General features: G+C 58.9%; 1 protein-coding gene across 16 annotated transcripts in view; it reads right to left on the reverse strand.

The window, feature by feature from the left end:
* Window positions 1-1,536: 1,536 nt before the first annotated feature.
* TNK2 (tyrosine kinase non receptor 2) overlaps window positions 1,537-25,169 on the reverse strand; it is a 38,083-nt gene continuing 14,450 nt past the window's right edge. For 3 of the 16 annotated variants that reach the window (XM_058662053.1, XM_058662054.1, XM_058662049.1), the window contains exons 2-16: window positions 18,530-18,710; window positions 17,911-17,981; window positions 16,191-16,412; window positions 15,273-15,425; window positions 13,602-13,879; window positions 12,266-12,392; window positions 11,845-11,991; window positions 11,673-11,767; window positions 7,388-7,582; window positions 5,391-5,482; window positions 4,656-4,700; window positions 2,716-4,091; window positions 2,538-2,633; window positions 2,279-2,406; window positions 1,537-1,896 (exon numbers count right to left, since the gene is read on the reverse strand). In XM_058662053.1, the coding sequence (XP_058518036.1) occupies window positions 1,890-1,896; window positions 2,279-2,406; window positions 2,538-2,633; window positions 2,716-4,091; window positions 4,656-4,700; window positions 5,391-5,482; window positions 7,388-7,582; window positions 11,673-11,767; window positions 11,845-11,991; window positions 12,266-12,392; window positions 13,602-13,879; window positions 15,273-15,425; window positions 16,191-16,412; window positions 17,911-17,981; window positions 18,530-18,692 (3,195 nt within the window). In that variant the 5' untranslated portion in view covers window positions 18,693-18,710 and the 3' untranslated portion in view covers window positions 1,537-1,889. Of the gene's footprint in view, window positions 1,897-2,274; window positions 2,407-2,537; window positions 2,634-2,715; window positions 4,092-4,655; window positions 4,701-5,390; window positions 5,483-7,387; window positions 7,583-11,672; window positions 11,768-11,844; window positions 11,992-12,265; window positions 12,393-13,601; window positions 13,880-15,272; window positions 15,426-16,190; window positions 16,413-17,910; window positions 17,982-18,529; window positions 18,717-21,328; window positions 21,626-25,169 lie in introns of those variants that run through there. The other 13 variants (XM_058662047.1, XM_058662048.1, XM_058662056.1 and 10 more) reach the window with 13 other exon arrangements.

Here is a 25,169-nt window from a genome sequence, read left to right on the forward strand (position 1 = left end):
TTTATATTCAACCGTGTTCAATACACCTTAAAATGGCTTAGATTGCTATTCAGCTGTCTCATGCCTATTTTAATTTTAGTATTTAGCAGTTTATAGCATCGAAGCATGTTTTTGCTGAACCTAGCTGTTTTTCGGGTGGTCTAACTCTATAATTCTAACAGGATATATGTCAAGAGTTTAGGTGAGCATGTTTAGGAGGGGTGTGCAGAGAAATCTTCCGTACCCCAGTGAGGAGTAACTAATCTTTGTGTCCCACCCAGTGAGTTATAAGTGCATCCCCGCTGTTTACTGTCTGTTTCTAAGCTTTCCTTGTTGTTCTGTATATCTATTCTAGTTTTATTTGTTTGTTTGTTTTGAGGGGTTTCTGGAGCGCTCCTGATGGTTATTACGAGAGGGGGTGGGGACCCAAAATTGGAAGCAGGCAAGGACCAGAGAAAGCTCCTCTCCCTAGTCCCGAAGGAAGTTTACTGTTCTTCTGTTTCTGTGGACCGTCGAGCTAAAATTTGACACCCGCGATTTATCTCAGCAACTGCAAAGAACTGGAAACCATTAGAATATCCCTTCCCCAGAGGCAGCCTGACTAAACACACCATGGTTAACTCAACTGGTTACTGAGGACCAATGAGAGGACTCCGCCAAACACACTAACGTTTTAAACAAAACAGGGAGTGCGCAAGAGACACTGATAACGACAGGACGGGGCAGCTGTCCACACGCTTGGCTGTGCACCCTGCAGCACCTTCTGCATTCTGGGCCACATGAACATATTACCTGGGTGCCCTCCTTGTCCCTGAAGTTCCTGACTCAGCTCCCTCCTGCCCATCTCTCCCTTATAGCAATCCAGGCAGCAATCCCAGGGCAGTCAAGGACACCTTTTTCTAGAGTCCGCAGAGTACCAAGCCCTCTGGCCCCATGGCCTGCACTCCCTCCCTCTGCCCACAGGTAGCAGCACTGCATGGCCGGCTAACCTCACAGAACCTTGGGCCCTCAAGACGCTGACCAACAGGCAAAGAAACAGGCAGGCACAGGGCGGTAGCATAAAATAGAAACTAACTTTATTTCTCTGGAAGAAGCAGGAACTGGTAGGTGGCAGCCGTGGGAAAACAACAGAACGGTGCAGGGAGAAGAGCTGGGGGTCTCAGAGAAAGCACCGGCTCATCCAGGGCAGCTGCCCCCCACATCTCTCCACGGTCTCCTCCAACTCCTGGAGGGCCTCTGGACCCTGGTTCCCCACCACACAAACAACTGGCACCTCTACTCTGCTCCTGAGCCACCTCAGGCTATTTCCAGGCACAAGACCCCAGGGCCAGCCAAGTCCCGTAGTGTGTCCATGGTGAGGCTGCAAAGTCACATTCTGTCCGATAGCCCAGCCATCTGCCAGTGACTGCCAGGGCAAGGGCCCAGCCCTTGGGGTGGGGTAGGGTGGTGGGGAGGGCTGCCAGGGCAAGGGCCCAGCCCTTGGGGTGGGGTGGGGTGGTGGGGAGGGCTGCCAGGGGCTAGCCCAATTTTCTGTGCAGTTGCAACACCCTCCCTGGAGTTCTCCATCTGGTTCCCCCAAGACCAGCTAAGGACCGGTCCCAGCAGCAGGTCAGGCCACAGGACCTCGGTGAGGCAGCCCCTTCTGCTGAGGGGCCCTGCAGGGCTTCCTCCCCATCTCTCTCAGAGGGGCGCGCAGGGCCAAACCAAAGTGTGCAGGTACAGCGAGGGGCAGGGGAGGGGGAGTGAGTCACGGCCCCTGGCCTCCTTCCCCACCATGGGGCCTCGCTCCAGCTGCTGGGAGCAGACAGGGCCTCCAGATCTTGGGGTCAGACCACAGCCCCACCCCACCTCGTCAGATGGACAGGTTCCAGTGACTCTTTCAGGTCAGACTCTGGCTCTGCAGACGAATCTCACCGCCTAAAGGACAAGAAGCAGCCTGACAGTTCATCTGTCCACAGGGCCCGGTGACAGGGGCTGTGGGACTTCCTGAGGGGGAGGGAGTACTATAGGCAGGGCCTCCCGGTGCTGGACAAGCTGGCTAGAGAGGTAGCAGCATTGGGCACCAAGTTTGTAATGTACCATCCTGCTTCCCCCTGCCACCAGCTTCTTTGAAAACCCAATGGCTAAAAAGAATGAATGAGTTCCTTTAGGGGATACACTGCCTGTTTTCTGGGCCCAGTGCTGATCCTACTGTCTTCCATAGGCTGGGGAGCCCTGTATCCCCTGCACTGCCCAGTCTCAGCCAGCACCAGCTCAGTCCTCCCCACTCCCACCCGGGGTGGGGCATGGACAGACTCACTTGTGGTGGGCAGGACCACAGGAGCCCAGGAGGTGGCAGCCAGCCTGCTCCAGGTTCCAGTCGAACATCTCCAGCACCTTGTGGCACTCCCCACGGGGCCGCAGACCCAGCCCAAAGAGCTGCTCCACCTGGGGGCGTGAGAGGGGGGAAGGTACACAGATGGTATTGCCAGACTTACTGTGGTATGGCTGGGTGGGAGTGTGGATCAGGAGCAACAACAGGGTCCCTGGGTGCCCAAGTGGGCAGGGGTTGGTGGTACCTTCAGATACTGGGCAGCCTGCTGCACGCTCCAGCTGTGGCTCTGCAGGGCCGCCTGGCACTCCTCTGTGGTCACCCCATGCACCATGGCCTGCAGCTGGGCACACCCACCCACCTATCAGCACCACGTGGGCCCTCCCCACCCTTTTCCACCCCTGACGCCCATCCCCATGGCTCACCATCTGGACCTTGTCAGCTGGCCGCCCGGTCTCTGGCCCATCCACAGGGCAGCCCCTCGGTGGCAACCGAGAAGTGGTCCTTGGGGCTGCCGTCCGGGTGCCTGGGTTGCTGTTGTTGGTGGAGAAGTTGGCCTTGGGGTCTGGGGCGGCCTGGGGCATGGGCCGGACGGTGGCAGTGGGGGCGGCAGGGGCAGGGGTACTAGGTGGGGGCAACAGGAGGGGCTCAGGCAGGGGCGCCGGCTCCTCAGGGCTCTGGGCCTCACGTAGGAAACGCTGGTAGCGCTCCAGGTAAGGTGGGCGCTCGGGCAGCAGGTAGTAGTGGGTGCTGCTGACTTTCTTGCCATCGCGGACGATGGGCAGGATACAGGGGCCAGCCCGGGGGCCAGGCGCCTGGATCACCTGGGGTGTGGCGTACTTTGGGTCGGAGGCGAAGCTCTGGGTGGTGGGCATGGCCTTCCCCCCAGGTGAGCTCGAGAGTCGGGGTGACAGGGGAGAGCTCCCAGGTGGCACCAGGGGGCTGGGGGTCCTTGAGCCTGGAGGGGACAGGGGCTCACGGGGAGGCACTCGGGGAGGGGAGGTGGGCCCAGGCCACCGGCCCACATCCTCGTCACCTGCCGGAGCTGGGGACAGCTCCACTCGCGGGCGTGTAGGCCGGGGTGGGATGGGTACCCGAGGTGGTACTTGGGGCTTGTCCTCGCCCACAGGACCCGGTGAAGGAGCCAGGGAGGTGACCGGCACCTGCAGCTGCCGCATGCACTCCTGCTGCAGTGCCTGGAAAATCTCTGCAGTCTGGGCAGAGCTGGCTAGCGGCCTGCTGGCCCCTTGGGGCGGGAGGAACAGGTTGTCCTCCAAGGGTGGGGGCAGCTGCGCCTGCTCAGGCACGAAGGCGTAATTGGTCTTGCCCTGGCCAGGTCCGGTGGAGGCCTCCCCGGGGCCCATCAGGGTGCTATTGATGGAGCACACCTCAAAGTCCTCCTCGTCCTGAGCCACGTCGTCGTAGGCGGGGGGCGGGGGCAGAGGGCGGGCATCCCAGTCCACTATGGGCGTGGGGTGCAGTGGTCGGGGCAGTGCCCGCGTGGGACTCTGTGGTGGGGTCTTGTCCAGCAGGGAGCAGGCGTCCAGGGCCAGCTGGGCCAGGGAAGGTGCGCAGGGCCGCGGGGCAGGTGCAGTGGGCTCCTCGCCAAAGTCGATGAGCGGGGCCTCGCCTGTGCTGCTGCTGCCACCACCAGCAGCACGGCTCGCCTTGGTGCCCGGCACCCGGGCCGACGGCTTTGCCAGCCACAAGCCTCGGGATTGGGCAGGCTTCCGCAGGCCTAGCCTCTTGAAGTCGTTGGCCAGGGTGTCCTGCTCTTGAGCCACAGGGTCATAGGTGGGCTCTGATGAACAAGGAGACCCCAATGGGGGGGGCAGTGTCAGAGGCAGGAGAGCTGAGTGTTCCCTGCTCATTGCCAGCTGCTGGCCCCCCCGTGTGGGCCATGGCAAGCTGCCCCACACCTGGTTGCCTCAGAGGTTCCCTCCCATCTACACAAGAGCCCAAAGGGCCCTGCTCCTGGGCCCAGGTTAGCAAACCTCCCCTGGCCCCAAGGCGGCCATCGTTAATGTAGGCAGGGGCTACAAGCAGTCTCCCACGGTCAGGCAACAATCACTGACCACCTCTGCTGAACCCAGGGGAGTGGGGCAGGGCCCGGCCATGATGGAATGGGGTGGGGAAGAGGGTTGATAGGGAACACCCCACACCTGCTCCCGAGGTCCAAGCATGGGGAGGTGGGGTGTAGTGGGAGGCATGCTGAGCCCAGTCAAACCCAAAAGCTCATGGCACACTCCTTCATCCCCTCCCGCCAGCCGGCCAGCCACCAGGACTCTACCTTCCAGGAGGAGAGGAGTGAGAGGAGAGAGGGGGCGGGGGCTGGGGCCAAGGCATCCAGAGCAGCCCCACTTACTCTGAGCGTAGATGGAAGGCTGAGGCGGGCGAGGCGGACGCTCCCCTGCAAGAAGGGCCATGCAGGGGGAGGGGAGGGGGAACGGAGCAGGACAGGGTTGGGGAAAGATGGGGCACAGAGGATAGGATTTGAGGGGCAGGGAGACAGGGTCAGGGTAGTGGGGGACAGGATAGAATAGGACGGAGGTGGGAAGGTAAGGAAACAGAATCAGGTTGCGGGGGAAGAGCAGGGCAGAGACCGGGAGGAAAACAGAGGAAGAAGAGAGAGAGAGAGTGAGTGTGTGCACAGTGAACAGGAGCCAGTGAAGGCGCAAGCAACCCAGCAAACGGGAGGCAACACGGCAGCAGCAGGATGGAGATGATCCCATTACATGTTCCGGAACGAGAGGCAGAGGATCTGGGCAATGGAGGCCAGGGGGTGGTTTTGGCTCAGGAGATAGCAGGATTAGGGGCAGTGAGGAAAAGGCAGGATGAGAGCAAGCGGGGCTGGCAAGGAAGGAGGGAGGAGGGAGGGGAAGCCGAGGCAGGCGGGGCTGACGCAGGACCAAGCCGAGGGTACCCACCTCGGCGGATGCAGCTGCCTCTCCTCCCTACCCCACACCCAGCCAGGGCCAGGACACAGCTGCCCAACCTGCCGCCCATGGAGCCAGAGCAACAGGCCAGGAGGGCAGGAAGAGCAGCACCCCCACACTGGGCTGCCAGGGAACCGAGCCACGGAGGGGCAGGAGGCTCTTACTTTTCCCCCTTCCTAGAGGCTGTGGGGGCCGGGAGGCACTCAGCTCCACACTCAGCAGGTCGGGGGGGTCCATGGGGTTCCCCAGATACAGCCTGTGGGAGGAGAACAGGGTCAGGGGTTGGGGCGACAAGGCAGGCTGCAGCAGAGACACCAGTTCCAGTCAACACTGACAGCAGGGGGCTCCCCAGGCCTCAGCTGCAGCTTGGGGATCCCTGCCATGGATCTAAGCCATAAGCACAGGCAGCTTTGGGGAGGAACAGACTCCAGGGCTCCAATGGCAGCTGGCCAGTGGGTCTCCTGGAGCGGGCCAGGGGCAGCAGGCAGCTCACCAGGAGCAAAGCAGAGGCTGGGCCACCTGCCTCACTCAGTGCACCCTCCACCCCTGTGCTGGCTGCTAGTTTCTGGGACTCAGTCATAGCTGCTGAGTCAAGCCCGGAGGAATGGGGCCGGGCTGGCCACGGCATGCACACTGGGACTGGGCCAGAGGGCACCTGCCCGATCCCGCAGGGCTCCCAGCGCCTGCCCTGACTCCCTGACTGCCCTGGCCTGGCCGGCCCCTCCCTGGAGCCTGGAGTTGGGGTATGTGTGCAGTGGGAGGGCCACTCAGGATGGACACAAGGTGGCCTGGAGGTGTGTGGGCTGGCAGAAGGAGCTGCCGGGGAGCTGTGCGGGGTGGGCTTTCTCAATGTCCACCTTATGCAAATCTTCTCTTACTCTGAGGAGCCAGTGAACCCCATTTTAGGTGATGAGGAGATCCGACAGGTAATGCAGAGACATTCAGGGTGGCTCCGTCCTGTCATCCCAGGCCAACCTTGGCAGCAGCAGAAGGAAACGGCCACTGGGAGGCATGGGCTGTGGTTGCGTCCCTGACCACGTAACTACTTCCAAAGGGCAAGCTTTTCTCAAGTCCACTTCCTAGGGCTGGTGTGCCAGGAGGGTTCAGGCTGTGGCCTGCACCAATCTGGACTGTGGGCCCATGCTTGGAAGCCCCTGATGCCCAGCTGTACCTATGGTGAGAAGCTGAAGGGCCATGAGAGCCATGCCCTATGGCTGTGTCGGGAGAAGAGGCTCCCACAGGCCCAGCAGGAGACGCCTCCTCACCCCTACCTCCACACAGTACTGACTCCCTGCACCCTCACTCCATGCTGCTCTGTCTCAACATCCTTCTGAGGACTGACAGGAAGCATGCCTGGGGCCCAGGGCCGTGGTGAGGCGGAGAACCCCAGGGGACTCTGAGGGCAGCCGGGAGGGACAGGAAGCACAGCAAGGTCTCAGATGCCTACAGCTCCATCCTCACGCACAGGTGTCCACTCGGCAGTGCAGACTGCAGTGTGCCCACCCATGTCAACACTTAGAAACCTCCGAGGGAGGTCAGAGAACGACAATGTAAGGGCAGAAACATATGGGCACTGGAGCTGCCCCCATGGCCAGCCAGGAGGGAAGATCTCCAAGCACAAGGCATGAGCCACCATGTCTTGAAGGCCCATAGGATGCCAGGGGCATGTGCCTAGGGCTGCAGGGGCAGAAGGCATTCAAGAGCATTAGGGTGGCATGCCTGGACACCTGCTACAGGGGACTGTGAGAGGCCCTTGCCATGGGCTAGGGGAATGCAGGCCTCTTGCTGCCCAGCAGTGTCTCTTGCTGTAGGCTGGACCCATGGTCTCAGTTGGGGGAGAGGCCACCAGAGCCACTGGTCCCAGCACGTGGGCTGAGGGGTCGCCTCTGGGCTGCAGCTTGGCAGATTGTCTGGTGATCTGCAGCTGCTGATCTGGTGGGCAGATGCAGGAGGCCAAGTGCACCTGTTCCACACACCAGGTAAGCCCTGGGAGTGGGATACTTGCCTGTGTGCTCACAAACACCATGGTACGCCTTTTGAGCAGGACTCCTGATTCCTAGGTGCATGGGGTGAGGAGTAGGGGGCTTCCAAAAGCAAGGCTGGGGATGGGAGCAGCCGGGCCAAGAGAGGAAAAAGCAGGGGTCACTGCCCAGATACTCACTCATCAATCCTGTCAGGGAAGCCCCAGCAGTGGCGGGGGTCACTGTCGCCATGCCCCGTGTGAATGAAGCTATTCTGTAGGGGCTGGCTGATGTCCTGGGCTGACAGGCCAGCCACGGAGGTTACCACGTTGCGGGGGAAGGGCCCCACACACAGTGTCCGCGTGTTCTGCCCACGCCACCAGTAGTTCTCAGCCCTGCCCAACAGAGAGGATGTGGTCAACACGTGCAGTGGGGAGCTGGGCCCGGCAGCAGTGGGGCCCTTCTCAGGCCAAGCTCTCTGTAACCAGGGGCCTCCCAGCTCTCTTGGATGTTGGGTAGGTCGAGGGACTAGGCTAGCCTCTGGACCAGGTGGCCAGCATGGGTCCACTTGCCCCCAAAACTCACCACCCTGGGGCCTTGGCTGCATGCTGCACAGATTAGCCCAAGCTCCCTAGGTGGGACAGGCAACTCTTCCTATGGTTTATAAATAAGAAAACAGGTTCTAACAAGTTACACAACATGCCTACAGTTACCCCAGAAAGTTCCCAGCAGACCCAGGATTCAAACCCAGTGGGTGGGTCTTGGCCTTCCTCCTTCTCCCTGAGCCCCAGGGTTTCATTCCTCTGCTAGGACTCCACAGCAGTTTTCAGGGACATGAGGCTCAAGGCAACACCAGGGACCGCAGCACTGGGCTTAGAGCCAAGCTCTCCCATCTGCACCCAGCACACGCAAGCAGCCAGTGCAGCCCTGGTCTCCTTCATGGCAGGGCTTTGGGATTTGTCCTCACCACTCTTATTCCACTCCTCTGAGGGTGGAGGGAGCCCTGCCTGCTCATCCTACAATAAGTGGTGGCAGAAGGGGGCATCCTCCCAGGAGGACCTCACTCAGACGTGATGCTGGGACCCGCCCTTCCCATCTGGCGGTGAGGCTCCTGCCTGCCAAGGGGCAAAGTCTCACCAAAGGTACAGATGGGAACGGCCCCACACTGCCGGGACACGCGTGGCCTCAGGCTGTCTGCCCTTCTCCACCACCCCAGTCCCTACTTCACCTGGCTCAGAGCCAGAAGTATAAAGACAGGTTCTGAAAAGCAGCCAGACCAGAGCATAGGGCTCACAGGGCGCTAGGGGCTGAAGCCACGGCCTGGGTAGTGTGACCTCTCAGAGACCAAACACCCAAGGCCACCACAGGCACAGGGTCGTTAGGGAGGGGAGTGGGAGGGGTGGAGTGGAGTGACACTGACTGTCCATGGCCCGGCCCCTTTGTAAACATCAGACCCTGCCATTACCACGGTCCCTTCAGGGTGGGAAGGGCAGGGAAAGGAAGGAAGGGAGGATGCCACCCCAAGAAGGGACAGGCCCATTCAGAAATAGCAGGGCCATTTCAAGGAGACAAAAGGCTCCTCTTGGAGTGCATGGTCAACCAGGGTCAGGCACTAGGGGAGGAACAGCTGGCCCTAGGGACCCCAATGGCTGCCCTGCCCGTTAACGCCCTCCACACGAAGGCCTCTGCCACCCCAGGGCCGGACGCTGGACTCTGCTCCCTACACCCCCGCACGGGTGCTCATTAACTCGGGTGAGAACCGCAGCTGAGGTGGGGCTGCTGCTCCAAGCAGAGTGGACTTGCGTCCGAGGTCAGGTCTGCATGACATCACTCCTTCCACCCCTCCTCCTGACACAGACCCACTGGGGAGTGAAACAAGACACAGCCTCCTGTCTGTGCCCTGAGCCAGGGGCTGCTGGTGGTTAGTCCCAGCATCATTTCTCAAATACCCATTCATTCCTGGGGTTGGGGGAGTTGGGACAGAGAGTCTTGTCTGGAGACACAGAGGCCCCCTTGGGGCTGCATCCCCGCCACTCAGAAGCTAACACCCCCAAGTGGCCAGTGGGGATGGCTGCCATCCATCCCTGCCCAGCCTGCTCAGCCACACCCCTTTTCCTGCCCTGCACAAGCCTAGGACCCCCATGGTGCTGGAAGGACCCTGGCCTGCCACCCATTCCCCAGTGCCAAGCACCTCCCAGTATGTGGGGAGTCCCGACAGCAGCGTCCTAGGGCAGACAAGCCTGGAAGACTGCAGCCCCAGGCTGAGAGCTGGGGAGGCGAAAACCCCAGTTTCTTGCTCCCCTCCTGGCCTGAGATAGTCTGGAAACAGTCTGAACGCCAACACCCTAGTCCCTGCTACCCTTCTCCTCCTCCTCTATGTCCCCAGCCTTGGGGGATGATAACGAGGTCCTGGTCGCAGATCTCTGTGGCCTGTGCAGGACACAGGGGCTCTGGGGCCAGGCCAGGGCCTCCTTCCAGGGAGATAGCAAAGCCCCCCGCCTCAGTCAGCTTGTGGCAAAGCACAAGGCGAGGACTGCTGGCTGCCTTGGCTTCCTGACCAGACCCTGCGCAGGAAGCCCCCACCTGCCACCCTCTTCCCTGAGCCCACACAGCCCCCTAAGCTTGGAAACCACCCAGACCAGAATCAGTGGGAGCTGAGGTCAGGGAGCTACCCAGTCTCTGAACCAGGAGGCTGCTTTGGCAACGAGGAGAACACCAAAGGCTGGCCAAGAGGGAGACCAAGAGAACAGCCCTCCTACACACACACACCCCCTCCACAGTGCCCGTCCACCTGCAGACAAAGAGACAAGAGACAAGAGGCAGCCAAACAGATTCCGACACGGCCCACTCCCAAGCCTCACCAGCTGCCGTGGTCTCCTGCCCCTTGCCCCCCACCTCCTGAGCAGCTTCAGGCATGGGCAGCAAGCACCGTGGTCCAAGAGTCAGGACACCAGGTGACCCAGGACAAGGAGGCCCGGGAGCCCAAGCATCGGGTGGCAGCAGCTGGCGGCAGCGGAGTTGGTGGCTGGGGTCAACCAGAGCCTATGACTGGGAGGGCAGGGCCAAGGCATGGGCGCGCCCATCACGGCCTCCCAGAAACAGCCACTCCCTCGGCCCGCCCGCAGCCTGCCTCCTTTTGGTGACTGACCTAGAGCGCCAGCTCCAGAGACACACGCCCCACAAACACATGAAGCTCCTGAGTCACCTTCTTCGGGGAACATAGGCTGTCACCATGAGCAAGGAACAGGAACAGTTACAGGCCTACACCTTGGGCCCAAGGTCCTGCTATCCCCCACCTTCTGAAACGGCTCCTGCTAAGGCCACCTCCCTGGGTCTAGCAGGACCCCAGTGGGTCACACCTAAATCCACTTCCCTAGCCTTTCAGCTCCCAATTCACAGCTGTTCCTTCCTGCCCTGTAGGTCTCCTTTCTCTTAGCTACTTTCTGCTTTCCTCTGCTACCAATGAATCCCTAAAATCAATCTCACCTCCCACAGCCTGTTGGCTGTTTTTGCTCCTCAACACTGTGGCTGGGAAAGAGGGCTAATAGGGAGCAATCCTCCAGCCAAGGTCCACGGGCGCCCCCTTGCCCCATGCAGACAGGGGATTCCCGGGCAGCAGCTCCTGTATCCATCCTCACCTGGCTGAGTCAGAGGAGCAACAGGGAGCACGGGAATTTCCTGGGCCTCACTGCTCTTCCCTGCCCCTTCCACAGCTGGCCCTGCCCTGACCAGTTCCTCAGAGGCCCAGGGGATCAGATAGCAGAAGGTGGGGCAGCAGGGGCGGGGCCTCTGAAGACAGGTGTTAGCAGTGCCAGGGAAAGGCAGGGACAGGATGGCTGCAGGTAGCAGCTGTGACGGGAGATACTGCTGCCTGCCGGTCAACAGGACAGACAGCTTCCAGGTACCCGGGGTGCGGGCAGAGAGGGAAGGGGTCAGGCACAGAGAGGGCCTTGCGACAAGACTGGCAACATAAGGGCAAAGGTGGAAGGCCCCAGGCACAAGCTGGGAGGGGTGCGAGAAGCTCCAGGGATACACGGAACCTTAGGCAGAGCTATAGGGAAGGGCAGGAAGGGGTGTCTGGTAAGGAGAGCTGCTTTGGATGTTGAGGGGCACGCAGGTGCACATCAGCAGTCCTGACACTGGTGGTGGGGAAGAGGGCAAGTTGGGGGGATGCGCGGCGCCTCTCAAGCCTGACTGGCCCTGCGGGCAGGCTGGGTCACACTTCCTAGCAGCTTGGCCACAATGCACCCAGCAGGACCACAGCCCAGGGAAGAGAGGGTCCCAGAGGCAGAGCTGTGGCAGCACTGGTGGTGGCACCCAAGTCCTTGGTCCCAAGCACCCACCCGAAGCCAGGTCTGTCATCACCCTCTGCCATTGTCTCCAGCCCAGCCCATGTGGCCATGGGAAGCTCAAAGATGTCTGTGCACACGCCCTGCCAGCCCCCCAGCACCCTCAGAGGGCTCCTGGCCAGGAGCCCAGCCCTACCTTCCCTCGATGACAGTGATGACATCATTTATCTGGATGTGCAGCTTGTCAGGTTCCTCAAAATCCTGCAGGGCCCGCATGTCGGTGGGCTGGGCCTGGAGGCAGACACAGGTCATCACCCGCCAGGGACCGACCTCTGGGCAGCCCCTGGCCCCAGCTTCCAGCTCCTCACCTCCAGCAGGAAGTCCCGTAGGGCCACAAATGTGGGTCTATCCTCAGGCTTGTGAGCCCAGCACTGGACCATGACATTGTAAATGTCCTGGGGACAGTCCTCGGGCCGTGGCAGGCGTTCCCCCTCCTTGTCAATCTTGTGCAGGATCTGCCCAGGGACACAGGCACAACACTCAAATCCTGGCCTCCCACTGTCGCTACAGCCACTGGCTGCTGGGCCTGCCCTCCACAAAGAGGCCTGGCACATGCTGAGAGGCTCTCCCCACCATCAAGCCCCTGTCAGCCCCTCCTAAGAGGTCATACAGATATGGCGCAGGAGCAAAAAGCAGCCCATGGGGTGAGCATCAGCTCCAACAGAACCAGACTGGATGTCAACCCCCACGCGGCCAGCAAGCCAGCCACAGGGAACAAGGTCCCCTCACCTGACTGCCATTGAGGCCGATCCAGGGCTCCTGGCCATAGGTGAACATCTCCCACAAGGTCACCCCAAACATCCAGGTGTCACTGGCATGGGAGAAGGTGCGCGTCTTCAGGCTCTCCGGGGCACACCTGGCAGAAATAAGTCAAAAAGGCCACTTGAGCACTCCACCTGCATCAGCATGGATGGATAGAAGCCACTCATCTCACAAGCTTTGGCTGTGGCTGCCGAGGGGCCAGGCCCAGACCTGGTAGGGCCTGGGTGGGAGGCACTTCCTTGACCTCACCTACATGAGGCTCCTTGCTCATGGGCGGCTCGGCACAGGAGGTGAAGGGTGAAGTGCCCAGTGGGGAAAGCAGGGAAGGGACGGCTGGGTAAGATCTCAAGCTGCTTTCTAACTAGCAGGAACATGACCATATCCAGATATGGGGACAGGATCCTGGGATTTGGGCCATCTCAGCAGGAAAGTGGGCGTGGGAAAGTCCAAGAGGGCCTGGGGAAGCAACCAGAATGGGTGCAGAGACTCCGCCTGGGTTCACCACACATACCCCATGTTGCGCCGGGGCGTCTCTCCAGAGTGAGGAGAACCGCCACAGCACAGAGCTAGGGACAGGGCAGAGGAGTAGCGAGGGACAGAACAAGTAGGCAGAGCCCCGGGCTGAGTGTGGCCCTGCCACTTAGACAAGAGGGGACTCGGGGTCCTCCAAGATCTCCACACAGGGCGTGTCTTGCTCAGCTGTGTAAGGGGTGTATCAGCCTGCTCACATCACAAGGGTTGAGGGGTCCTCCTAGAGAAGCAAGGTGCCCCTGCGGTCCCCACGCCAAGCCAGCATGCCTGCTGTTAATGACCACAGGTCAACGTGGCATCATGCAGGGCATGGAGCTAGATCCCAATGAGACATATCACACATTCTGGCTTATAAGGAATGGGAGCAGCCTGGCTTGGACAGGCAGAAATGGACTGAGCTTTATGTTCCAAAGCAGGGAGGCTATGGCTCTGCTCTGGTCCAGAAGGACCACAGTCTCTCAGCTCATAGGGGACAGGGCAGCATGCCAGTGACCACTCCGGGATGTAGGTGTGGGGCCCATCCTTGCTGCCACCTGGATCACTTCATGTTGAGTTCTTAGGAAAGCCTCTTCCTACACTACCCCTCCGCACCATCTCCATGACCCAGACACTGACACAGGGACCTCAAGAATTTACTCTGCAGATGGTGAAGGAATGGCTGTGTAGCAAGGGGAGCCCTGGGCCCATACAGCAGTGGGTCTGGAAGGCCCCAGGTCTGCAGGGGCCAAGGGTGGGTAGAGACCCTGTGAGCCGATAGCACCTGCCCCCTCACCAGGCAAAGGGCACCTTGCGGTGTTCCTGCATGACGTAGTGGTCATCGTTCTGGGGCAGCGCTCGCATCAGCCCAAAGTCTCCAATCTTGACCAGATCTCGGGTGGCCAATAGCAGGTTGCGGGCGGCCAGGTCCCGGTGAATAAAGCGCTTGGACTCCAGGTAGCCCATGCCCTCGGCCACCTGCACAGCGTAGCGGCTCAAGGTCCCCAGGAGGAAGTGACCCTGGTGCTTACGCAGCCGGTCCAGCAACGAGCCCAGAGGTGCCAGCTCCGTCACCTGTGGCCAGGGGGATGGAGGGAAGAAGAAACCCAGGTAAGCCAGTCCACGGCCCCACCCCTGATGCTGGGTCCCCAGGGCCTCCCCTGAAGGCCTGTCAGAGTCATGAGCAGTGCTGCTCCCCAGTCTGCCCTTTGGGGATCTCTGGGAGCCCTATAGGTTCCCACATCTCAGCCTCCATACAGTGCAGGAACTTAGGAAGACTCAGGTTAGAAACTAAGAGCTGGGGTTGGCCCTGTGGCATAGACAACCACAGGTTCAAGTCCTGGCTGCTCTACTGGTTATCCAGTTCTCTGATTATGCACCTGGGAAAGCAGAAGAGGATAGCCAAAGTCCCTGGGTCCCTGCACCCATGAGGGAGACCCAGAAGAAGCTCCTAGCTCCTGGCTTCGGCCTGGCTCAGCTCCAACTGTTGCAGTTGTTTGGGGAATAAGCCAGCAGATGGAAGATCTCCATCTCTCCCTCTCACTCTGCCTTTCAAATAAATAAATACAGCTAAGAAAGAAAAACCATTTTAAAGAAATTCCAAAAATCTGGCTCAAGGTCCAGCTTTCCCATGGGTGCAATTCTGCCCATGCATGCTAGCAGAAAGCCTGGCAGGACTGGGCTGGGCCCATGAGCGCCACCGCTTTTTTTTTTTTGTAAGATTTATTTTTATTTGAAAGGCACTGTTAGAGAATGAGAAACAGAGTGAGTTTTCTTTTAATTTATTTTTATTACAAAGTCAGATATGAGGGGAAGAGAGACAGAGAGGAAGATCTTCTGTCCAATGATTCACTCTCCAAGTGACTACAATGGCTGGTGCTGCGCCGACCTGAAGCCAGGAACCCTGGAACCTCCTCCAGGTCTCCCATGTGGGTGCAGGGTCCGAAAGCTTTGAGCCATCCTCGACTGCTTTCCCAGGCCACAAGCAGGCTGCTGGATGGGATGCAGCACTGCCGGAATTAAAACTGGTGCTCATATGGGATTCGGTGCGTTCAAGGCAGGACTTCAGCTGCTAGGCCACGGCGCCAGGCCCCAGAGTGAGATCTTTCATCTACTGATTTGCTCATCAAATATCTGCAATGGCCAGAGCTAGACCAGTCCAAAGCCAGGAGCTAAGAGCTTATTCCTGATCTGCCCCATAGATACAGGGCCAAGCATCAGACCATTTCCCCCTGCTTTCCCAGGAGCATTGAGCAGGGAGCTGGACTGGAAGTTGAGCAGCCAAGACTTGAAAGTTTAGACTGCTATGCCATGGCATCAGCCTCAACCCAAGCTCCCTTTCCCATCCTTAGTAGGAGTAGGGGGGAACTCTGAGACAGCAACCCCAGTACAAGGAAATGGGTGGGTCCAAGGCCCACCCTCAGGCCTCTCTCTGCCCCTGCCATCCTTCTGGTGCCTGGGGGCTCACCATCTTCATGGGTGGTGTGAGCACCACACCGTAGAGACGGATGAGGTTGCGGTGGTCGAGCGAGTGCATGGCGTTGACTTCGCGGATGAAATCATCCATGGCCTCTGGCTGGCTCAGCACATCAGGCTTCAGGCATTTCACAGCCACACTCACCTGCTCGGGGGGAGTGGAAGAGTCACAGTAAGTAGGCACTTGGCAGGCTCCCACTGCTCCAAGACTACACAGCCCAAAGTAGGTTGGGTGTGTGTGTGTGTGTGTGTGTGTGTGTGTGTCCATCCGTCCCCAGGGCTGCAGTATACACTCCACCTGTAGCCAGGCTGGGCAAGGACAGCTGGCTGACAGCCAACCCCAGGGGCCACCTGCCAAAGCCTTGGTCAACCATTTGGGTAAGAGCCATTAAGATGTTCTAATACTAAGCAATGCAGTAGGTTATTTTGCGTGGACGGAGAAAGGCACTTCACACGTGACAAGAAAACTCATCTATGGTGATGGAAGTCAGAAGAGTGGCCCCCCCTTGGGAGAAAGGGGAGCTGAGTAAGAAAGGTCAGGCCCCTGTACAGGACCTGGACTGGAGGGTTCAGTGGTCTGGGGGGGGGGGCTACAAACCCCACTTAAGGATCTACAACCTTAGTGGACACTTGGTGTCCCTCAGAGAAGGGAAAGGATGGATAAAATTGTATTTAAAATCTTCATCTTATCTGAGTCCAGCAAAAAGATCTGTAGGGTGGGTTAGGGATGAAGGAGGCAGAAACACTAACTCTGCTTGCTCTCAGAGGTAGGATGGAAATCAATGTGTTTTCTTTATGCCCACTTTCCAAGCTGGCATGACAAGTCAATTATTACTGTAACTGGAAAGAGAAGCAAATATGCTGAAGAGAGTGGGTAGAGCCCTCCGCCAGGACCCGCACCTGGACTCACCGTCTTGCCCGAAGGAGCATCCCACTCTCCTCGGCGCACCACACCAAAGGAGCCGTCCCCCAGCTTCTCCAGCAGCCGCAGGTCCTTCTCCCCAATGAGGCAAGTGAGGCTCTGCAGGGGGCCCTCCCCAGCGGGGCCCCCTGAGGTGGGCAAGGTCTTGCAGAAAGTGCTCTGGGCTTGAGCTGCAGTGAGTTCAGCCTCCAGCCGCTTCCCACTGAACACCTGCCAGGAGACAGCCAGGGGCCAGATGGGACCCTAGGCCCCTGGTCACTCAGTCCCACCCCACCGGTCCATCTGCTGGTCCTCATCGTCTTGCTGGATCATCACCACTGCCAGAGGGGGAGGGGGCAAGAGGGTAAGGATAGGTGGGCGGACAGCCTGGCTGGAGACCACACTCTCTCCAGACCTACACCCTGAATTAGGACTCCCATGGCCTCTAAGTGGGATCAGGGAGCAGACTAGAACCAGAAGGACAGGCAAGCAGCCCCATACCCTGCTGCCAGGACAGGAGCAGACGAGAGCCATGCGGAACCCACCCACCCATTCCCATGGCCTGGGTCTCCTCCTAGGGCTCTCCTCTGCCCCCTTTCCTCCCCACCACCCCAACCCACAAAGATGGTGCAGGAGCCTGCGGGGCCCTCCATGAACGAATGCCGCCCTGTCCATTTTTAGCCCTGGCCCCTTCTCTGGGTTGCCCATTTGGCGCTGTCTGTCTCCACCCTCCCCAGAGAGCCGGCTGCCCTTCATCCTGACCAGGGGAGAGGATAATTTTAGTCTGAGGTCGAGCTGAGGCACAGTGTGTGTGTATGTGTATCATGTGTAGTGCAAGAGGGAGCCTGAGCTGGCCAGAGGAGCCTGGGCTGTGGCCAGCTGGGCCTCTGAAAGCAGTGCCCAGAGCTGGGGACCAAGCCCTAGAGCTGAGCCATGAGACCAGAACCATCTCACTGAAAGCACCACCGGGGTAGGGGGAAGGGTCTATGACTGGCCTTATACCCCCATCAGCTCCTCTGCTGCCTATATCCACCCCAGCACCTGGGCAAGGCCCCAGGACAGTGTCCCCAGGAAAGGCCACGGGATCCCAGGAGACAGCCAAAAAGGCTCTGGTGCCCAATCCTAGTCCAGCTGTTCCACCCTGCCCACTCTCTACCCCAGCCCGGAGGCCAGCCACTGCTGGCTCACTTCCTCTCTCATTGTCTTCCAGACAATGGGCAAAGTCACACTGAGTCAGAGCAGGGACTCACTCAAGAGGGACAGAGCAGACCCAAATCGGGAGGAGGCAAGGGGTGAGGGCAGCTGTGAGAAAGGAAGTTGCTAGTAGGACCGGATGACCAGAGGAGGGCAGGAAGCAAAGCAGCTTGCAGATACCCTGGGCCCAGACAGGCCTCCTCTCCGGCGCCCCCTATCACCTGCCGCCGGCTGGCCAAGGGCCTCAGACAGCACCAGGCTCAAGTGAGGGTGCACTTGTCAAGAGCCCCTGCCGCTTGTGTGCTGAGAGGGAGCTGTGGGGCCCTCACCACACAAAGGCTGCTCACGTGTCTGTCTCGGCGGAGACAGACACTTAGCGGGGCAGCTCTGCAAGTGGCCTGCCTGATAAGCCCTGGACGGGAGGGAGGCTTATACAAAGTGTCAGGGAGCATGGAGAGATTACACCTGCCAGGGAAGCGGGGGACGCACAGGGCATGGGCAGCAGAGTGAGGACTTGGGGGCCACGCACACCCACCTTGCTCATCCACGACTTGCGCTTGCACAGAGCCTTCCTTCTCTTCACGGCCTCCCACAGCCGCCGCTGGCCTGCAAGGAGGGGAAGGGGACCACTTTCCTGAGGTGCTCCACAGCGCCTGCAGCGGCTGCCTCCTCACCCACCACTCGGTAAATGCCCAGCCCACCAGGTGCCCTGACCAGCCGCAGCATCATCGCCTTTACTCCCAGGTGGTGATCCTTGAGATGGACTGGGTGGTTTGCTCACAAATGTGCAACAGCAACGGTCCTCCCGATCCCCAAGGAGGGGAGGGAAAAAAGGGGGGAGGCCAGACAGGCACTACAAAGATGCTGGTGCCCCAGCCGCTCCCTACCTGCCCATATTTAGCTATTTCAGGCTAGACGCACTGATCACAGAGTCTAATGTTCAAGGCAGAACACGATGCTTTCCGGGCACCACAACCACTATTTGAGGATAAATCCTGAAGAAAGCACCAAATTCCATACAGGACCCAGGGACCATCCGGACAGGCTGGCACTCTGCCTGAGGCTGCACCCCACCTCCAGCCCTAGGATGTTCAGCACCCACTGCAGGCAGCAGGGAGAGAAACAAGCCAGGCCCACGACGACGTGCCACCCACCAGGCCGGCCCATGCCGATCTTCTCCAGGTCCTCGTTCTTGACATACTCAAAGTGGGACAGGCGAGTGATGTTGAGGTCGTCGCGCAGGCGCAGGAAGTACTGTTGCAGCTGCACCTCAGACAGCAGCTCTAGAAGCCAGCCTGTACCCTCCTCCGGCTGCATGCTGCTGCTCCCCAGCCTCTGTGGATGGCAGGGAGAGGGCGAGAGTAGTTCAGCAACCACAGTATAGCTTGCAAGGACCCACACCACCTTCTTGCTCCCCCAAACAGCCTTGCCCCCGACACCCCATGTCCCTGCTAGTGCAAAGAATAGAAGCAGGGCAGACACAGCCCTGACCCTGGAATCGGGGTTCCCCTTGTCCCCAGACCAGGGATCTGAGGTCAGACTTTCAGGGTTCAGGCTCCACACTGCTTCTCCCATCCAACACCTTTCCAGGAAATGGTGTACAATGTCTCCTGAGAACCCTCTGATGTTGGCTCCATCTGATGGACTCCAGGCAGAGACACTGGGACCAGAGGAGACCTCGGTAAGTTCCTCCAACACCTGTTATCACCGGGAATCTCTCAGTGATAACAAATCAAACCCCGCCACAGCCACTACGTGAGTGCCACACTCCAGCATATGGAAGAATACAGCTCAGCATATGGGAGAGCACATGGCGTCACAGGTGTCATCCCCTGCCCACTGCACAGCCATCTTGCTCCCATCCCCAAAGCCGGCTGCCAGCCATGTCACTCCAGGCCCACCTGGTCCATTCTCCTGTTCTGTCTTCACTTAACAATTGTGCCTTTCATCTAACTTATACTTATGTTTTAGAAATACAATGTTCTTTAAAAAGATTTATTAATTTTACTTGAAAGTTAGAGTTGCAGGTGGGGAGACAAAGGTCTTCCATCCACTGGTTCACTCCCCAAATGCCTGCAACAGCCAGAACTGAGTTAATCCAAAGCCAGGAGCCAGGAAATTCTTCAAGGTCTCCCACATGGGTACAGGAACCTAAGGACTTGGACCATCCTCCACTGCTTTCCCATGTGCATTAGCAGAGAGCTGAATCAGAAGTGGAGCAGCTGGGACTCAAACCCGTGCCCATATGGGATCTCACCGCCACAGGCTGAGGACCAGCCCACCATGCCATCACGTCAACCCCTCTGCTGAGTTTTAAACATCAACTGGTTCCAGTTTGAGACACACACACACACACACACACACACACACACGGTGCAGGCCAAACAAAGCACAACCTCTCAGGCCATGGTCAGCCCAGGAGCACCAGGGAGTGACCTCTGACCCACAACCTCTCAGGCCCAGAGCAAGAGGTGGGCAGTGGGACATCTCTAGGCAATGGGCTTGGCCAAGCTCAACCCCTGTGAGGAAGACCGGCGAGGAGAAAGCCAGAGGGCTCCCTGGCCTGTGCTCCCAGCTCTCAGCACAAGGCATGGAAAGCAGCAGCCCCAACCCTCACTCCCAGTGGTCCCACCAACCCAGGGTTGGGAGCTCAGACTTTGCCAGGCCGCTCAGAGCAGTACAGGGAGTGACAAATGGGAAGCAGAAGCCCTCGGCTTCAAACCCTGGAGTGTTCCCCAAGGCGGCAGCAGCCAAGACAGGCAGCTGGGCCTGGCAGTGGCTTCCCAACTGAAAGCTGTCATCCTTTGTTTGCATGCTTCCCTGGGAGATTCTGGCTGGCCGAGTGCTGGGGTGGGGGTGGGGGTGGGAGTGGGGACGGGAAGACGGAGCACCACGGGCCATCCTGCAGGGCCCAGTCTCCCACCACTGAATTTGACGCAGGTGGAGAGCTTGTTGTCAATCACTCAGACTCCAGCTCCATCTGACACACATGCTAATCCATTTCAGAACCCCAGGTAGCAGCTGGCACCCTTTCCCTTCGTCACTCACATAAGAATAAGCCCAACATGAGCATTTGCCCCAGAATCGTGGTTGGCATCACACTGCATGACTGCTCTGTCAGTACTCGCTTCATTTCAGAAGAGTAACGTTTGACACTCCCACTGTCAGCCAGGCCAGGCTCTGAACAATCAGCTGCACTGACTCGCTAACTCAACCAGGATCACCTGTTTTCAAAGGTGGGCAAGTGGGATGCAAGTGCAAGAGGTGAATTGGCACTGTTGCCTGCCCAGGGCAAGCCCACAACTGCCCTGTAACATCACCAGTCCAACTGTCTTGCTCTGCACAGCCTGACCACCGCCGGCCCTGTGGCAAAGCGACCCCATTGCTGCCCGGCTCAGCTCCAAGTCAAGGGCTCCCAGCACCCACCAGGGCAAGCATTCCTTTTCTTCCACCTGCCTGCACTGCCCTCCTCCCCAGCACTACACCACCAGCCATTCCCTGTCCCTTCCCAGCTAACCACCTCTCTGCTCAGCCAACCCTGCTCCTTCCCTAGCCCTCTCCCCAGCAGGACCAGGGCTGCTCTGCACAGGAAGAACACTATGATCCCCAGGCTGCTGTGGGAGAAGGGAGGCAGGGCTCCAGTCCTGTGTCTCCCATAGGTTCCCTCCCCTGACCTCCCTGCACCAGCTCCCACACCCCCGCACCCTGGCTCAGCCTGCAGGCCAGCGCCTGTGCCTGGCCCCACAGAGTGCCTGCACACCTGTGTCTGAGACACAGCTCTGTGGCAGCACAGGGTTAACACGCCCCATGCAGGAATGCATGGAGTGGCCAGAGGGGAGTCCACCAGGACTAGCCAGCCCCCGGTCAAGCCCTGGCCACTGGTAGCCCAGGGCCTCTGCCCCTCCAGAAAGCGCTGGCCCCCAGGATCCCACCCAGCCTCAGTCCCCACTCACTGTGTACAGGCGTCGCCGCAGCCTGGCCAAGAGAGGGAAGGAGAACTCCAGGCCAGGGAACCGCCGAGCAGCCGGCATCTCCGTGACACAAACTGGATACCCTAAGCAGGTCCCTGCAGTTTGGGCCAGACTGAGGAAATGGGCTCTGCTGCTAAATGGGGAAGGTGGCCAGGGGTCTGGCTCCCAAATCCCACACTAACAGATGGGGAACAGGGCAGAGGAGCCCGCTAGGTGTCCACTGCAGCTGGCCAACCTCACCCAGCTCCCTGGCTCTCGCTGCTGTCTTCTCCCGACCGCAGTGGTCACAGCTCCGGTCCTACTCCCTGGCTCCCCCACCCGACTGTCTGTTCGTCCTCCCTTCCTCCCTCCCTCCCTCCCTTCCCAGCCAAACAGCTCTGACACTAGCTGGAAAAGGACCTTTCTGAATCCCTGCCAAGAGGGCGGCAGGAATGGGGGGGCTCTTCCTACCAGTTGCCCCCCTGCCTCCTGGGACACAAGGCCCCTGTCTCTGGTCCCTACTGCAGACTTCACAGTTGCAGGCAACTCCAGAGATTTGGGGGCTGGGGCTGGGGGGGGCAATGTGAACCCCACAGCATGCCTAGGGAAGGGCTGCAGTCCCCTCTCCCACACACATACTCCATTTGGGCTTGTCTGGGGCTCTAGGGGGTATGGGCTACAGACCCTGCAGGCAGATTTGAGACCCACCCCCACCCCTACCCCCGAGTCTTGGCTCAGACCCGGACTGTGGCCCTGTTACCCTGGTGCCCGACGGAAATAGGAGGCCGGCAGCCCGCCAGGGTGGGGCGGTCCCGCCAAGAGGCAAGGGTGGGGTAGGAGTGAGGAGCTCCGCCCCCTCCCTGGGGATTGCCTTGTCTGCTGCCCACAACACCCAGGGGGCCTCCTCCCCAGACCAGCTGGCCAAGGCCCAAAGCCCCTCAAATATGTCACAAGACCCCTGCTAGGCCATCTCCCGCCCACTCACCCATCTGCCTGCCTGCTGTCCGGAGAAAGCTTCAGGACCCCAGGCTGTAGGGCAACTCTCAGTACCCACCCCCAGAGGATGAGGGACTGCAGAGGCTCCAGCACACCCCCCGATGGCCCCCACGTCCCGGAGCTAACAAATGCTCCCTCTGCCCCTCCTCAGAGGATACCAGCTGCTCTCACACCCCCCTTGCTGAGGCCCCCAGACACACACCTGACAGCTGCAGGAAGTCGTCTCTAGCTCCCCTAGCTCCCCCAGCTGTGCCCAGGGCGCCCCTGTTTCTTACACACTGCTCTCTTGTCCCCATCCAGCCAGCTGGCTGCAAGCTCAGGGAGCCCCAGCTGGAGGGTGGGGGAGGCAGCAGTCCAGGCTCTCTTTTCTGGGGCCTCTCCCAGGGTTGGCTCTGACCACAGGGGCAGGCAGAGGGACACTCTCAGTAGTCAATCCCTCTTCACCTCCACCCCATCACCCCCATGACCCTAAGCTTGTGGCCAGAGCCAGGTGCAGCCTCCTCTCAGACCAAGTGAGTAACCAGGCTGAGGCTGAGGTCAGAGCTCAGGGACAAGATGAGGTCACACAGAGTTGCACTGAAGCCATCTCTTGACCATGACCTACACCCTGGAGAAGTAACTCCCCCCTCCAAGAAGCAGCTATGGGTCAATGCAGACAAGTTAAAAACTCTAACCATGGGGACAGGACAGTGGCTCACAGGCTAATCTCCCACCTTGCCATGTCAGCATCCCATATGGACACTAGTTCAAGTCCCTGCTGCTCCGCGTTCAATACAGTTCCCTGTTAATGTGTCTGGAAAAGCAGCAAATGCTGGCTGAAGTCCATGGGCCCCTGCACTCATGTGGGAGACCTGGAGGAGGCTCCTGGCTTATTTGACTCAGATCTGGTCATTGTGGCCATCTGGGGAGTGAGCCACTAGATTGAAGATCTTTCTGTCTCTCCTCTCTGTAAATCTGCCTTGGAACCTGCGGAGGACATCTGGTACCACAGCAGAGGAAGGAGGGCAGAATAAATTGGTCAACTACCCCAGTGAAGCTTCTGGGCAAGTTTCTGGGCAAATGGAAACTCTAGGATGGACTGTGTCAGCCAATGGACTTCGGAGAGATTTCCTCATTCTTGGATCTGTGAGATCGGCAGCATGTCAGAACTATTAAAACCCCTTGAACAGAAGAACCCTTAGAATACGTTCCACACTGGAGACCCTGGGATGACATCGGGTGGCTGTTCCCCATCACTGGGAACTGAGACGGTTGGGAGGCTAGGTGTGGCTTCTCCCCTTGTCTGTCCCTCCCCCCAGATACAGAAAGAAGAAGGCGTGGAAATAGTGGTCTCAGCCACCTTTCCCTAGTCCTCGGCCCCTCTCACCCTAATCAACTATGTAAACACCATCAAAAATATTTCTAAAAATTAAGAATTAATTAAAAAAAAAAAAACCGTCCAGTCACAGGGATTGGCACATTGTGGTTTAGCAAAGAAAGCCACTGTCTGCAATGCTGGTATCATGTAGGCACTGGTTCAAGTCTCAACTGCTCCACTTCCCATCCAGCTCCCTGCTAACATGCCTCGAAAACAGCAGATAGTGGCTAAAAGTCCTTGGGGCTCTGTACCTATGTGGGAGACCTGGAGTTCTTGCCCCTGGCTTCTGACTGGCCCAGATCCACCCCATGTGGCCACTGGGGAAAAAACCAGTCAACAGAAGAGAGATCTCTGCCTCTCAAATACACAAATTTCAAAAAGTCTCCAGCCATTCCCACAAGGATGGGCTCCAAGTCCCCAGACCCCAAGACCCGACCCTTCCCTTGGATGCTTGCTAAGAACAAACCCTGGGCCCGGCACAATAGCCTAGCGGTTAAAGTCCTCGTCTTGGACACGCCGGGATCCCATATGGATGCCGGCTCTAATCCCGGAAGTCCCACTTCTCATCCAGCTCCCTGCTTGTGGCCTGGAAAGCAAGAACAGCCCAAAGCCTTGGGACCCTGCACTCCCATGGGAGACCTGGAAGAAGCTCCTGGCTTCAGATTGGCTCAGCTCCAGCCACTGCAGCTGCTTGGGGAGTGAACCATCAGATGGAAGATCTTCCTCTCTGTCTGTCCTCCTCTTTGTATATCTGTCTTTCCACTAAAAATAATAGATAAGTCTTTAAAAAATAGTAATAAAGGGCCCGGCAGCGTGGTCTAGCGGCTTAAGTCCTCACCTTGAACGCCCCGGGATCCCATATGGGCGCCGGTTCTAATCCCGGCAGCTCAACTTCCCATCCAGCTCCCTGCTTGTGGCCTGGGAAAGCAGTCCAGGACAGCCCAAAGCTTTGGGACCCTGCACCCACGTGGGAGACCCGGAAGAGGTTCCAGGGTTCCCGGCTTCGCCCGTTGCGGCTCACTTGGGGAGTGAAACATCGAATGGAAGATCTTCCTCTCTGTCTCTCCTCCTCTCTGTATATCTGGCTTTCCAATAATAATAAATCTTTTGAAAAAAATAGTAATAAAAAAAGAACAAGCCCTAGCCAGCCAGCCCTGGCAAACAGTTCCCCCACCTTCCTGCTTCAGCTCCCCCTTTCTCCTGTCAGCTACTGCCCCCTGCTGGCCAGGAGAGAAAGCGCTGGCTCTCCCAGGGGAAGGGAAGCTGGCGCCCCATAAATAAATCCGGTGACCGTATTTCCCAGAGCAAACAAGGCTACTCGGCTTCACATGCATATTCACACGGGAATGTCTATGACGCTGAATCAGTTCCCATACAAGACTTAACACAAACCCTAACGCCCTGGAATCCAACGGACAGCTGACTGGCATGCCAGGGGGCTCACACGCACGCAGGTGGATGCCAGCCTCAGGAGCTCAGACCACCCCCACC

The sequence above is a fragment of the Ochotona princeps genome, chromosome 3, assembly GCF_030435755.1.
Source record: "Ochotona princeps isolate mOchPri1 chromosome 3, mOchPri1.hap1, whole genome shotgun sequence".
NCBI classification, from domain to species: Eukaryota; Metazoa; Chordata; class Mammalia; order Lagomorpha; family Ochotonidae; genus Ochotona; species Ochotona princeps.